Source organism: Scyliorhinus torazame, chromosome 19 (genome assembly GCF_047496885.1).
Source record: "Scyliorhinus torazame isolate Kashiwa2021f chromosome 19, sScyTor2.1, whole genome shotgun sequence".
NCBI classification, from domain to species: Eukaryota; Metazoa; Chordata; class Chondrichthyes; order Carcharhiniformes; family Scyliorhinidae; genus Scyliorhinus; species Scyliorhinus torazame.
Genome location: NC_092725.1, coordinates 43,785,977 through 43,798,930, shown reverse-complemented (window position 1 = coordinate 43,798,930; position 12,954 = coordinate 43,785,977). Strand labels below are relative to the sequence as shown.

General features: G+C 50.7%; 1 protein-coding gene across 1 annotated transcript in view; it reads right to left on the bottom strand.

Moving 5' to 3' along the window:
* Positions 1-3,677, bottom strand: part of LOC140396101 (probable G-protein coupled receptor 139) — a 43,748-nt gene extending 40,071 nt beyond the window's left edge. Inside the window, exon 1 of the mRNA XM_072484211.1 lies at positions 3,307-3,677. Coding sequence (XP_072340312.1) covers positions 3,307-3,376 — 70 coding nt within the window. The 5' untranslated portion in view covers positions 3,377-3,677. The remainder of the gene's footprint in view (positions 1-3,306) is intronic.
* Positions 3,678-12,954: the final 9,277 nt, after the last annotated feature.

Here is a 12,954-nt window from a genome sequence, read left to right as displayed (position 1 = left end):
ACCCTATTATAGAAAGGATATTATTAAACTGGAAAGAGTGCAGAAAAGATTTACTAGGATGTTGCCGGTACTTGATGGTTTGAGTTATAAGGAGAGGCTGGATAGACTGGGACTTTTTTCCCTGGAGCGTAGGAGGCTTAGGGGTGATCTTATAGAGGTCTATAAAATAATGAGGGGCATAGATAAGGTAGATAGTCAACATCTTTTCCCAAAGGTAGGGGAGTCTAAAACTAGAGGGCATAGGTTTAAGGTGAGAGGGGAGAGATTCAGAAGGGCCCAGAGGGGCAATTTCTTCACTCAGAGGGTGGTGAGTGTCTGGAATGGGCTGCCAGAGGTAGTAGTAGAGGCGGGTACAATTGTGTCTTTTAAAAAGCATTTAGATAGTTACATGGGTAAGATGGGTATAGAGGGTTATGGGCCAAGTGCGGGCAACTGGGGCTAGCTTAATGGTAAAAACTGGGCGGCATGGACTGGTTGGGCCGAAGGGCCTGTTTCCATGCTGTAAACTTCTATGATTCTATGATAATTCTGGTCGCCACACAGCAGAAGGATGTGGAGGATTTGGAGAGGGTGAAGAGGAGGTTTACCAGGATGTTACCTGGTCTGGTGGGTGTTAGCTATGCAGAGAGGCCGATTTGACTCATAATGTTTTCATTCGAACGACAGAAGTAGAGGGGTGACCTGACAGAGGTTTACAAGATTATGAGGGGCATTAAGAGAGTGGATGGGCAGGCACTCTTTCCAAAGTTGGAAGGGTCATTCACCAGGGGGCATAGGTTTAAGGTCCATGGGGCAAAGTTCAGAGGAGTAATTCGAGGGAGATTTTTCCACACAGATGGTGGCGAGTGCCTGGAATGAGTTTCCAGGAGAGGTTGTGGAGCAGATAAATTTACGGCATTTAAAAATAATTTCGACAAATACATGGATAGGCTAGGTGTATAGATAGAGGGATACAGCACAAGGGCAGTATGCTCGCACAGTAGTTAGCATAGTTGCTTCACAGCTCCAATGTCCCAGGTTTGATTCCCAGCTTGGGTCACTGTCTGTGCGGAGTCTGCACGTTCTCCCCATGTCTGCGTGGGTTTCCTCCGGGTGCTCCGGTTTCCTCTCACAGTCCAAAGATGTGCAGGTTAGGTGGATTGGCAATGCTAAATTGCCCCGAGTGTCCAAAAAGGGTAAGGTGGTGTTACGGGGATAAGCTGGAGGTGTGGGGTTAGGGCGGAGGTGTGGGCTTGGGTAGGGTTCTCTTTCCAAGGGCCTGTGCAGACTTGATGAGCTGAATTGCCTACTTCTGCACTGCAAATTCTATGATAAAGTAGTGCTGAGGGGTTTGGCCAAGGTTGGTATCATGATTGGTACAGGCTTGGAGGGTCAAAGGACTTGTTCCTGTGCTATATTGTCCTTTGTTCTTTGAGCGCCTTTGTCAGGTCGCAGCCAATCGTGATACACAGTTAACAAATAACTGGAGGGCGGGACTCCACAAACGATTCCCTCAAAATTGATGGGGGAGCGAGTCACGCTATCAAAAAAAGTTCTGAAAAATTTGCAACTATCTTCGCTCAGATATGCTGAGTGAATGATGCATCTCCTCACATCCGAATTCGCACGAATTTCATTCTACAGCTAATTCGATTAATTCGAAGTAATATTACAAAGTGGGGGGGGGGGGGGGGCGGAGAGGAGGAGGTGGGGAGGAGGCACTGAGGCATTGAATACTCACAACATTCCGGCAAGAACTCTTCTCCCGCAATGCCTCGTCACAACAGTATAAGACCGTGGCCATCTAATAACAACAGAGAAACTAACTTTCTCTCCTGCACTAAAAACGATATTGTCATAGTTGAACTCGTCTATCAACATCTTGTTGTGCACCATTGGCAGAAACTTAACTGGAGTATCAATATAACTACGGGGTTAACACGAGGAAATCAGATGTTCTGAATTATGCGGTGGGCCATTCTCGCCCATCCTCCCCGAAGCCTGTCCAACATCTCTCATTCACATAATAGGTTTAGAAACATAGAAAATAGGAGCTAGCGGAGGCTATCCAGCCTTTAGATTTTGCTCCATTATGGCTGATCTTCCAACTGAAAATAGCCTGATCGTTCCTTCCCCCATATCCGTTGAGCCCCTTCATTCCAAGTGCGATATCCAACTGCTTCTTGAAAACATACAATAAATTGGAGATATAAAATCTAGTCGCCAATTCAGCTTGAGGACCTGACAAGAAAATACTAGGATTGCAAGACCCACAATAACAGAATAAATACTTCAAATGCCTCTTCTCTTTGAGCTTGTCGTTTTAGTATCTCTTTTTCTCACTTAATTTCTGAATGCTATTTTCATTTGGCATTAGTCCTTCCATTTATCTGTTTCCCAAAGTCCATTCCCCATGCGTCTCAATCCTAACATGCTGCAATGTTTTTCACGACACAAAATCTTTTCTGAGAGTGACTTTGTTAGATACTGAACCTTTTATGCGTTGATCCGTGTAATGCATAACACAAACACAATTACATGCTTATTCCGGACACATTAACTGAAATTAGTTTTGCTATAATTATAAAATATAGCATTAGATGGCGCGACTGTTCAATGAACAAAGTAGGGCAGTGTCATTGTTATTCATAATGTAGAGGTAAATGAAATAACTCTTAATAATCCATAATTTTGCAGTGCAAAATGATACAGGGAAAATTTAAGACGACTCATTTTTCAATAGATTCCCGTGACCTTAATTAATATACAGTGAACCAGAAAAGAAATTGTGAAAGGGTCAGCAACAATCTTTGTCCAGCAGCTGGTACCCTGCAGCTTTATCAGAAACAGTGATAATGTGAAAAGGTTTGCCAAGAGTGAAAACCATTGATAATGTGATACTATTTCACAACACTAGTAACCATAGGATTTCCGAGGAAGGGCAATATGCTGCCCGACATGTAACACTTGAACTTTAAACTGCTTCATGACCAACCATTGAAAGCATTTACGGAAAGAAAATGTCCCAGAAAACGAACTGTTTGCAATTCCTAGTTGGCTGATTCATGCTCCTAGTCCACACATGGCATTGCAGTTAGTTCAGTCCAAAGAAAAATCTAACATAAATAACAGGGTTAGACAAATAAAAACCGGTGTGAATATCATACTGCTGCTACAAGACAAACAAAAACATATTGAGAGCATTAAACCATTGAAAACAAATGGGGTGGGGACAGACAACTCAGAGATACGGAAATAAATAATCCTTTCCACAGAAGATCGCAGTTACACTTATGTTCATCGTAAACAGGTGAAATAAAAGCTTACCAGGAACTCCAACCGCTGAAAGAACAGGATAGTAAATGCGTTCTATCTGAAGGATTGCCGGTTTTCCCATATCAATATGGCCTCTGATTGCTTGGAGACTCCCCCTTTTCTGGGCGCTGTGAGTCGATCCTTTCTAATGGGCTCTGATATATATGTATGAGAGAGAGAGAGAGAGAGAACATTATACTGACACGGTATACACTTGATCATAGCTATTATGTACAGTCACTTGAACAAACACATTTCGTCAGCAGCTTTCCCTCCGGTCCAAATATTGGGATAGCTAAAGCTTAAAAGCCTCAAAGTCCAGCACATTCTCTTAATTTTGTGTCTGTCGGGAATAATATTGAGAGCTGTAAGCATACAGAACGACACAGTGGTGAGCACTGCTGCCTCACAGTGCCAGGGACCCGGGTTTAATGCCGGCCCTGGGTCACAATCTGTGTGGAGTGTGTCTGCGTGGGTTTCCTTCGGGTGTTCCGGTTTCCTCCCACAGTTTAAAGATGTACAGGATAGGTGGATTGGCCATGGGAAATTGCCACTTAGTGTCCAAGGATGTGACAATTAGATTATTGGGTTGCAGAGATAGGGTGGAACATGGATGATGCAGACTCGATGGGCCGAATGGCCTCCTTTTCCACTCTGGAGATTCTATGATTTATATAGGATGGTAGCAAGACTGGGAAGCTGCATTTCCAGCAAACGGTAATATCTTTCTTCATTCCTGAAAATCATTTCTGAATGAAACTAACTTTCCAGCAGTTTGCAGTGAGCCAGTAGTGCTTAGTATTCCCGTTTCACCCTGTTCCTTCCTTTCCCAATTAAAATCTCAACTTTGACTCTCTGACACGGGATTGTGGAAGTTCTATTCAGAATGTTCAATATTTTCCCGACTGTAGCCTTTCTCCTTCCTGTATGTCATTGTCTCAAAATTACCCCAGTGCAATTATTCCATCAATCCCTCACTCCTGCCGATCTGGACCATGTCATTCACACCCAAAACGAACATAAAATCGGAGGAAGCAATTTACATTTTGCACCTGTTCCACCATTCAAAAACATTATGAGTGATCATCATGTACTCCATGAATCAGCTTTTTGCCAAAATCCTTTGACTAATCAAACATCTATGAATCTCAGTTTTAAAATTAACAATTTAACTTGATATTTTCATCGATTTGCTTCGACATATTAAAAACAAATGATTACATTAACTCTTAACTCGAGGAAATGCAAGCCTAGACTTAGCATAGATCTTGGGGTCTATGTTCATAGATCTTTGAAAGTTGCCATCACTTGAATAGAGCAGTGCAGAAGGCCTATGGTGTGCTCGCGTTCATTAGCAGAGGGGTTGAATTTAAGAGCCGTGAGGTGATGATGCAGCTGTACAAAACCTTGGTAAAGCCACATTTGGGGTACTGTGTACAGTTCTGGTCGCCTCATTTTAGGAACTTTGTGGAAGCTTTGGAAAAGGTGCAAAGGAGATTTACAAGGATGTTGCCTGGAATGGAGATAGGTCTTTCAAGGTAAGGTTGAGGGTGCGAGGCCTTTTCTCATTAGAACGGAGAAGGATGAGGGGTGACTTGATAGAGGTTTATAAGATGATCAGGGGAATAGATAGAGTAGACAGTCAGAAACGTTTTCCTCGGGTGGAACAAACCATTACAAAGGGACATAAATTTAAGGTGAATGGTGGAAGATATAGGGGGAATGTCAGAGGTAGGTTCTTTACCCAGTGAGTAGTGGGAGCATGGAATGCACTGCCTGTGGAAGTAGTTGAGTCGGAAACATTAGGGACCTTCAAGCATTAGGGACCTATTGTATAGGTACATGGATTACGCTAGAATGCTGGGGTGTAGATTGATTTGTTCTTAATCTAGGACAAAAGTTCAGCACAACATCTTGGGCTGAAGGGCCTGTCCTGTGCTGTATTTTCTATGTTTAGACTATTTATTCTCTTTGTAGAAAATGAACGTGTGATCTCTTCATGCTTCTGTTGGACTGTTCTCATTTCTATCACAAAGTTACAGGTTCAGAGGATGGACACAACACAGAAGGGAGCCATTTTGCCATCCTTGCCCAGCCAGATGACTGGAAGAAACTTTAAGATAAGACTCAACCGTTGTCCTGCAGATTTGTTAATCTTCAATTAATTATTTAACTTTCTATTGAAATCCATGACTGAATCTCTCTCCAGGATATCTCAGAAATTCTGCATATTAATGACAGGCCGCATAACATATATGTTCATTAAAATGTCTTTAGTTCTCATATCATTCACGATAAATATATATTTTCTGGCTTTCCACATCTACTTATTATGGGCCAGGGTTTAGAGAACACAGAAGTATATCATGGAGTTCAGCTGACCCAGAACCTTTCATAGAATTTGGTTATGGGGAGCACAAGTGCCCACTTTACAGGTGTGATGCAACAGAGATCTAAAGTATTTCTAAACAAAACAATGTTTTATTCTATGAATCCAATTCACATTTTATAAACACACAGTAAATATCTTATCAATTACCAACACTGATACCCCCCCCCCCCAAAGATACAGTACTCCATAGGTAACCCTTAGTAACTTTCCTAACAACACCCATAAGCCAAAGACCCGTTTTAACAAAGACAGTAGGTTTGCATTCCTTACAGAAACAAGTATTACTTTGAAATCATCAAGTGATCTGGAGACATTCTTTAGCATGCAGAGAGAGGTGCCAAAATACACCTTCTTGGTTTGAATGCAACTCTCCAACTGAAAATGCATCTAAAACTCAGAGCCAAAAACAGCTTCCAGCTCAAAATGAAAGTAAAAAGCAGAGCCAGAGCCCAGCTCCAACTACACAATGACATCACCGCAGCCACTTGAGAAGACAAACATTTCTTAAAGTGGCATTCCCATGACATACTCCAATCACAAATGCTTAACAGTCCCGATTCAAGACAGAACATCCATTGTATAGATTGCCTGCACCATAGCCTTATAACTTTTATGGTCCTGAAAATCTTATTGTGGTTATTTCATTTTTCCATTCTACATGCTCCCCTTTGGCAGATCATCTAGACAATGTCAGCTTTAGCACCACTCCACTTGTTCCTGCACGCTGCCACCTGTGTTACCACATAACAACATCTGTCTGTTTTCTATGAGCTGCAATTTAATCTACATGAATATTGGAAAGACTGAAACCCTCCACCTTTGGTGCCAACACAATTGGATTATTCTTCTCATAGATCCAGTCATGGCTTTCAAAGTGGCTTATTCTCTAAAGAACGAAAATTAAGTGCTGGACTACGGTATAAGGGCCCGCGCTCAGAGAAAACGTCCTGCTCTCTTTTTCCTTCTATGTTTGTCTGTGTTGTGTGTGTGTAGAGGGTGATACGGGATAAAATGGGGGATTATGAACTAGATAAGAGTTAATCTGTAGTGTTAGCTGCATATTTAATTATTATTATTGTTAGTAATAAAATTAATTGTGTCTAAATTTTCACATTTGGTGATTGTAGATATTGTACACTAAGGGCCAAAAACATCAGATTAGTTCCCAAGAAATAGTTTTAAAATTTTAATTGTGTTTTGACTCTGGGTTAAGTGGGGCTGGAATTGAGCACGCACTAGCCCAGGGTGTCGTAAAAGTGGGCAAGGTGTGGGAAGCGGTACTTGGTGCATTATTCTTTTACAATGCCAGTGCTGACACACCTGGCTCAATGACCTTGTTTGCCGTTGTAATTATTCCAAGATTCCAGGAATATTTTAAGAACATAATAAGAACATAAGAACTAGGAGCAGGAGTAGGCCATCTGGCCCCTCGAGCCTGCTCCGCCATTCAATGAGATCATGGTGATCTTTTGTGGACTCAGCTCCACTTTCCGGCCCGAACACCATAACCCTTAATCCCTTTATTCTTCAAAAAACTATCCATCTTTATCTTAAAAACATTTAATGAAGGAGCCTTAACTGCTTCACTGGGCAAGGAATTCCATAGATTCACAACCCTTTGGGTGAAGATGTTCCTCCTAAGCTCAGTCCTAAATCTACTTCTCCTTATTTTGAGGCAATGCCCCCTTGTTCTGCTTTCACCCGCCAGTGGAAACACCTTGTCAAAATCTTTCTGGAAATCCAGATATACCACATCCATTGGTTCCCCGTTATCTACCGCACTGGTAATGTCCTCAAAATTTTCCATCCTGATTAGGCCATGCGACCTGAGACGCAACTCAAACCCCTTTTATCAATTGATGTTAGCTTTTAATATCGCATCTACCCCACGCCAGAACTCACTCTGCCCCTATCTCAATCCAACTAGCACTCGACCTCAAAACCACAAAGCTGTAAATTCCAGATTCTCAAGAATTATTCCAATTCAACGTCACTTAATTCATTTCATGCAATCCCATCTTTTGTTAGGAATTCCATTATATGCTTCAACATTTAATTATCTGCTTGCTGCCATTCAATTTCACCTGGTGAAAACAGCAGCTCAGATTTCCACTCTTACCTCATTAACTTATTGAACTTTCACCACCCCCGTACCAACTTTCTTCCAGTTTCCCCAAGTGTAATAACTGCCAGCACTTCCTGAGCATCTCCTTAGCAGCGTGCCCTCTTTCTCTTCCCACTCCTCCCGCAAATCCCATTTTCCAGCTCCCCCCCACCCGAACGCAACACCCGACCGCAACACCCGACTTGATGGCTGGCCGTCGCTCAGCCCAGAGGTTCGAGTCACGCGATGTGGAGGCGCTCCTGGACGCGGTGGAGCAGAGGAGGGACGCCCTGTATCCCGGGCACGGCCGCAGAGTTGCCCCACGCCACAGCCGGCGTCTGTGGAGGGAGGTGGCAGAGGCCGTCACCGCTGTGGCCCTAACACCACGGACAGGCACCCAGTGCCACAAGAAGGTGAACGACCTCGTCAGAGCAGGCAGGGTGAGCCTCCCCATATCCCCCCTCCCCATATCCCCCATATCCCCCCTCCCCCATATCCCCCATATCCCCCCTCCCCCATATCCCCCCTCCCCCATATCCCCCCTCCCCCATATCCCCCATATCCCCCCTCCCCCATATCTCCCTCCCCCATATCCCCCCTCCCCCATATCCCCCATATCCCCCCTCCCCATATCCCCCCTCCCCCATATCCCCCATAATCCCCCCCTCCCCCATATCCCCCTCCCCCATTTCCCCCCCTCCCCATATCCCCCATAATCCCCCCCTCCCCCATATCCCCCCTCCCCCATATCCCCCATATCCCCCCTCCCCCATATCCCCCCTCCCCCATATCCCCCCTCCCCCATATCCCCCATATCCCCCCTCCCCCATATCACCCATATCCCCCTCCCCCATATCCCCCATATCCCCCCTCCCCCATATTCCCCCCTCCCCCATATCCCCCATACCCCCCTCCCCCATATCCCCCATATCCCCCCTCCCCCATATCACCCCTCCCCCATATCCCCCATGCCCCCCTCCCCATATCCCCCCTCCCCCATATCCCCCATATCCCCCCTCCCCCATATCCCCCATATCCCCCCTCCCCCATATCCCCCCTCCCCCATATCCCCCCTCCCCCATATCCCCCCTCCCCCATATCCCCCCTCCCCCATATCCCCCTCTCCCCCATATCCCCCTCTCCCCCATATCCCCCTCTCCCCCATATCCCCCATATCCCCAAGTGAATCCAGCCCTAACCTTAACCTCTGCAATGCACGCGCAACCGATGGCGTGCATTCATATACCTGCCTAACACTGTTGCCTTTTACCCCTGCCACCATCCCCCCCCCCACAGGAGAAGCGCGCACACAACAATAGGGAGCATGTGAGGACTGGAGGAGGGCCCGCTGATGAGAGGCCACTGACCGTACACAAGGAAAGGGCCCTGGAACTGGCTGGCGGACCTGAGGACCGGGAGGTTGCTGATGCAGAGGTCGGGGCCCCACGAGCAAGTGAGCCACCAACAGCCCGTCCCCATATCCCCCCTCCCCTATATCCCCCTCCCCCGTATCACCTGATCACTGCCTGATGTCTAACATGCTTCATTGTGTATCGCAGGACCAAACGTCCAGGCACCCATCCCCGCAGATGCAGACCGCCCGCAGGATGCCCCTCGGAGACCACAGGAGACGGAGAGACCCGCACCCTCCAGCATGCGACGCCCGCAGGATGCCCCTCGGAGACCACGGGAGACGGAGAGACCCGCACCCTCCAGCATGCGATGCCCGCAGGATGCCCCTCGGAGACCACAGGAGACGGAGAGACCCGCACCCTCCAGCATGCGACGCCCGCAGGATGCCCCTCGGAGACCACGGGAGACGGAGAGACCCGCACCCTCCAGCATGCGACGCCCGCAGGATGCCCCTCGCACACCACGGGAGACGGAGAGACCTGGAGCAACAGGGAGACGACACCCCCGTCACGTGCGGGAGCGACCACCCAGCGATGAGGGGGGCAGCCACAGGCCCCCGTCACATCCGAGCCAGGACACCACTACCCAGGACACCACTATCCAGGACACCCCTACCTGGGACACCACTACCCAGGACACCCCTACCCGGGACAGCACTACCCGGGACAGCACTACCCGGGACAGCACTACCCAGGACACCCCTACCCGGGAAGACGAAATACCGGACAGTGACTCAGAGTGGATGGGTGGAGACGAACCCCCACCCCAAAGTGCCATGGACTCAGAGTGGGACGAAGAGCACGACACAACGCCACTGCTGTCACCAACACCCTCCACCATCGCAGAAACACTCACCACGGTTGGGCACTTTAGTGATGAGGCGTCTGGTACACTCACTGGTGCGCACAACACAGCCGTCCCGGTACAGCAGGTGGAGGTAGGAGCAGCAGAGGGACCGGGCGGTCGGAGGGCAGCCCACGCCAAGCGAACATCTGCCGCCCAGATGGATCCCGGGTTCCTGCAGTTACCACACCCACACATAGATCCGATGCAACCACCGACACGGAGACGAGCGAATAGGGTGACGGGTGGCTTGCGGCGGCTGCGGTCGCAGGTGGAGGAGTCCACCCGCGTCCAGGAGCTGGGAGTGGTCCCGGTCATGCGTGCCACCCAGGCTGACACCGCACGGGTGGCGTCCGCGGTGGAGGCAATGGGTGCGACGGTGTCAGACATGGGGAACGGTTTGCAAGGCCTGGGGCCTTCCGTGCAGGCGGCGTCTGTGGCCCAGGAAATGGCTGCCCTCTCACAGGCGGCCATGAGCCAGTGCCAGCGCCAGATGGCAGAGGCGCTCAACGCCATAGCCCAGTCTCAGCAGGCCATGGCCCAGTCTCAGCAGGCCATGGCCCAGTCTCAGCAGGCCATAGCCCAGTCTCTGCAGGCCATGGCCCAGTCTCTGCAGGCCATGGCCCAGTCACAGCAGGCCATCGCTGAGGGCATCGGCGCCAGTGGCCATGTGCGAGCTGGCGTCGCACTGTCGCAGACAGGGTTCGACAACCCCCTGGGCTCCATGGCTGCAAACCTGCACGGGCCTCCAGGACTGGCAGCGCCAGATGTCGGGGGCACGTCGGATGGCCAGTCCGTTCACATCCCCCACCCATGTAGAGGCCTGGGGGCCATCGGGCACCCCGAGGGAGGGGAGGTGGTGTGGTCCGTCCCGGCTCCCTCTGTAGGGGAGGTCCCGGTACACCGCGACACCTCGGACTCCCCCCCTTCCGTCCCAGGTGCATCGGGTGGGCAACGGGCAGGACAGGCTGGCAGCTCGCCATCCCAGTCGCCCGGGCCGCAGCCTGGCCCATCTAGGCCAGGACGCCTCAGGAAACGGCCGCCAAAGGGATCCGGTGTCAGAGGGCAGGAATCACAGGAGTCCACCTCCAGTTCTGCTGTACCGTCTGGGGAACCACGTAGACGTAGTCAAAGGGCCCGTAAGGCCAAACAATTAGACACTGAGTAAGTTGGCACGGGTGCAGGGCACAGATGAGTTTTAGGGGCTAGGGCACGTGCATGAACTCCTTTGGTTATTAAAGTCAATGTTACACCAAAGCTGCCTTTGTGCTCTGTCCAAAGTGTGCGGGCGTGTCATGTACGTTGAGCGCAAGTGTGTGTGTGACGGGTGGTCTTACCTCAGCCCCAGGTGAGTCTGCCCCCTTCCCCCTGGGCCGCCATCAACATCCCCCGGGCAGAGGACGGGACCGTGCGCTGCAGTGTCACAGCCGCATGCAGGGATGGTCCGGGTGGATGGTGGTACTGTGGCCATGGGTCAGACATAGTCCAACGATGTAGAGCCAGGAGCTCATCGGAGGCGGGTTGTCACCATCCTCCATGGCCTGCGATAGACACGCGTCCACCTGCAACTGGGTGAGCCCGGCCCGTTGTGCCGCCGGTGGATCGGCAATTGGGGGTGGGGGGGTGGTGTGCATGCGGGTGGGGTGTGTGGGGTTGGGGAGGGGGGTGAGGGTGCTGGGTGGGTGGATGGGTGGGGGGTGTGGGTGGTCGGCTGTTGTCATGGTGTGCGGTCTGTGGCCATACTACCCGATTCCCACGCCTATCTAGTCAGTGAAGCGGGCGTCTATCAGTCTGTCCCGTGCCCGCTGGGCCAGCCGGTAACGGTGGACAGCCACCCGCCTGTGTCTACCCCGTCTGCCCTGACCATTGCCCCCAACCCCCTCATCTGGGGAGGACTGGGCCTCTTCCTGCTGCTCCTCCACTCCGCCCTCCTCTGCCTGCGGAACATCGCCCCTCTGCTGGGCTATGTTGTGCAGGACGCAGCACACCACAATGATGCGGCCGACCCTATCTGACCGATACTGGAGGGCGCCCCCAGAGAGGTTCAGGCACCTGAAACGCATCTTCAGCACGCCAAAGCACCTCTCGATCACTCCCCTTGTCGCTACATGGGCATCATTGTAGCGGTTCTCCGCCTCATTGCGTGGCCTCCGTATAGGCGTCATCAGCCACGATCGCAATGGGTAGCCCCTGTCGCCCAGCAACCAGCCCCTCAGCCGGGGATGGCGTCCCTCGTACATGCCGGGGATGGATGACCGCGACAATACGAATGAGTCGTGTACACTGCCTGGGTGACGGGCGCAGACGTGCAGGATCATCATGCGGTGGTCGCAGACCACCTGTACGTTCATTGAATAGGTCCCCTTCCTATAAGTGAACACGGCCCTGTTCTCTGCAGGTGGCCGCACGGCGACGTGCATCCCATCGATCGCGCCCTGGACCATGGGGAACCCGGCAACGGCAGAGAAGCCCACGGCCCGGGCATCTTGGCTGGCCCGGTCCACGGGGAAGCGGATGTAGCGGTGCTCCATGGCATAAAGGGCATCTGTCACTGCCCGGATGCACCGATGCACCGATGTCTGCGATATGCCGGACAGGTCCCCACTCGGTGCCTGGAATGATCCCGTTGCATAAAAGTTCAGGGCCACCGTAACCTTGACGGACACGGGGAGAGGGTGTCCCCCGCCAGTGCCACGCGGTGACAGGTGTGCCAGCAGGTGGCAGATGTGTGCCACGGTTTCCCGGTTCATCCGGAGTCTCCTCCTGCATTCCCGGTCCGTGAGGTCCTGGTATGACTGCCGGGGCCGGTACACACGGGGCGCCCTCGGGTGCCTCCGTTGCCGTGGGGCCACGACGTCCTCCTCCCCCTCCTCGTCCTGTCGGTCAGGTGTCCCTCCAGCCTGCGCGG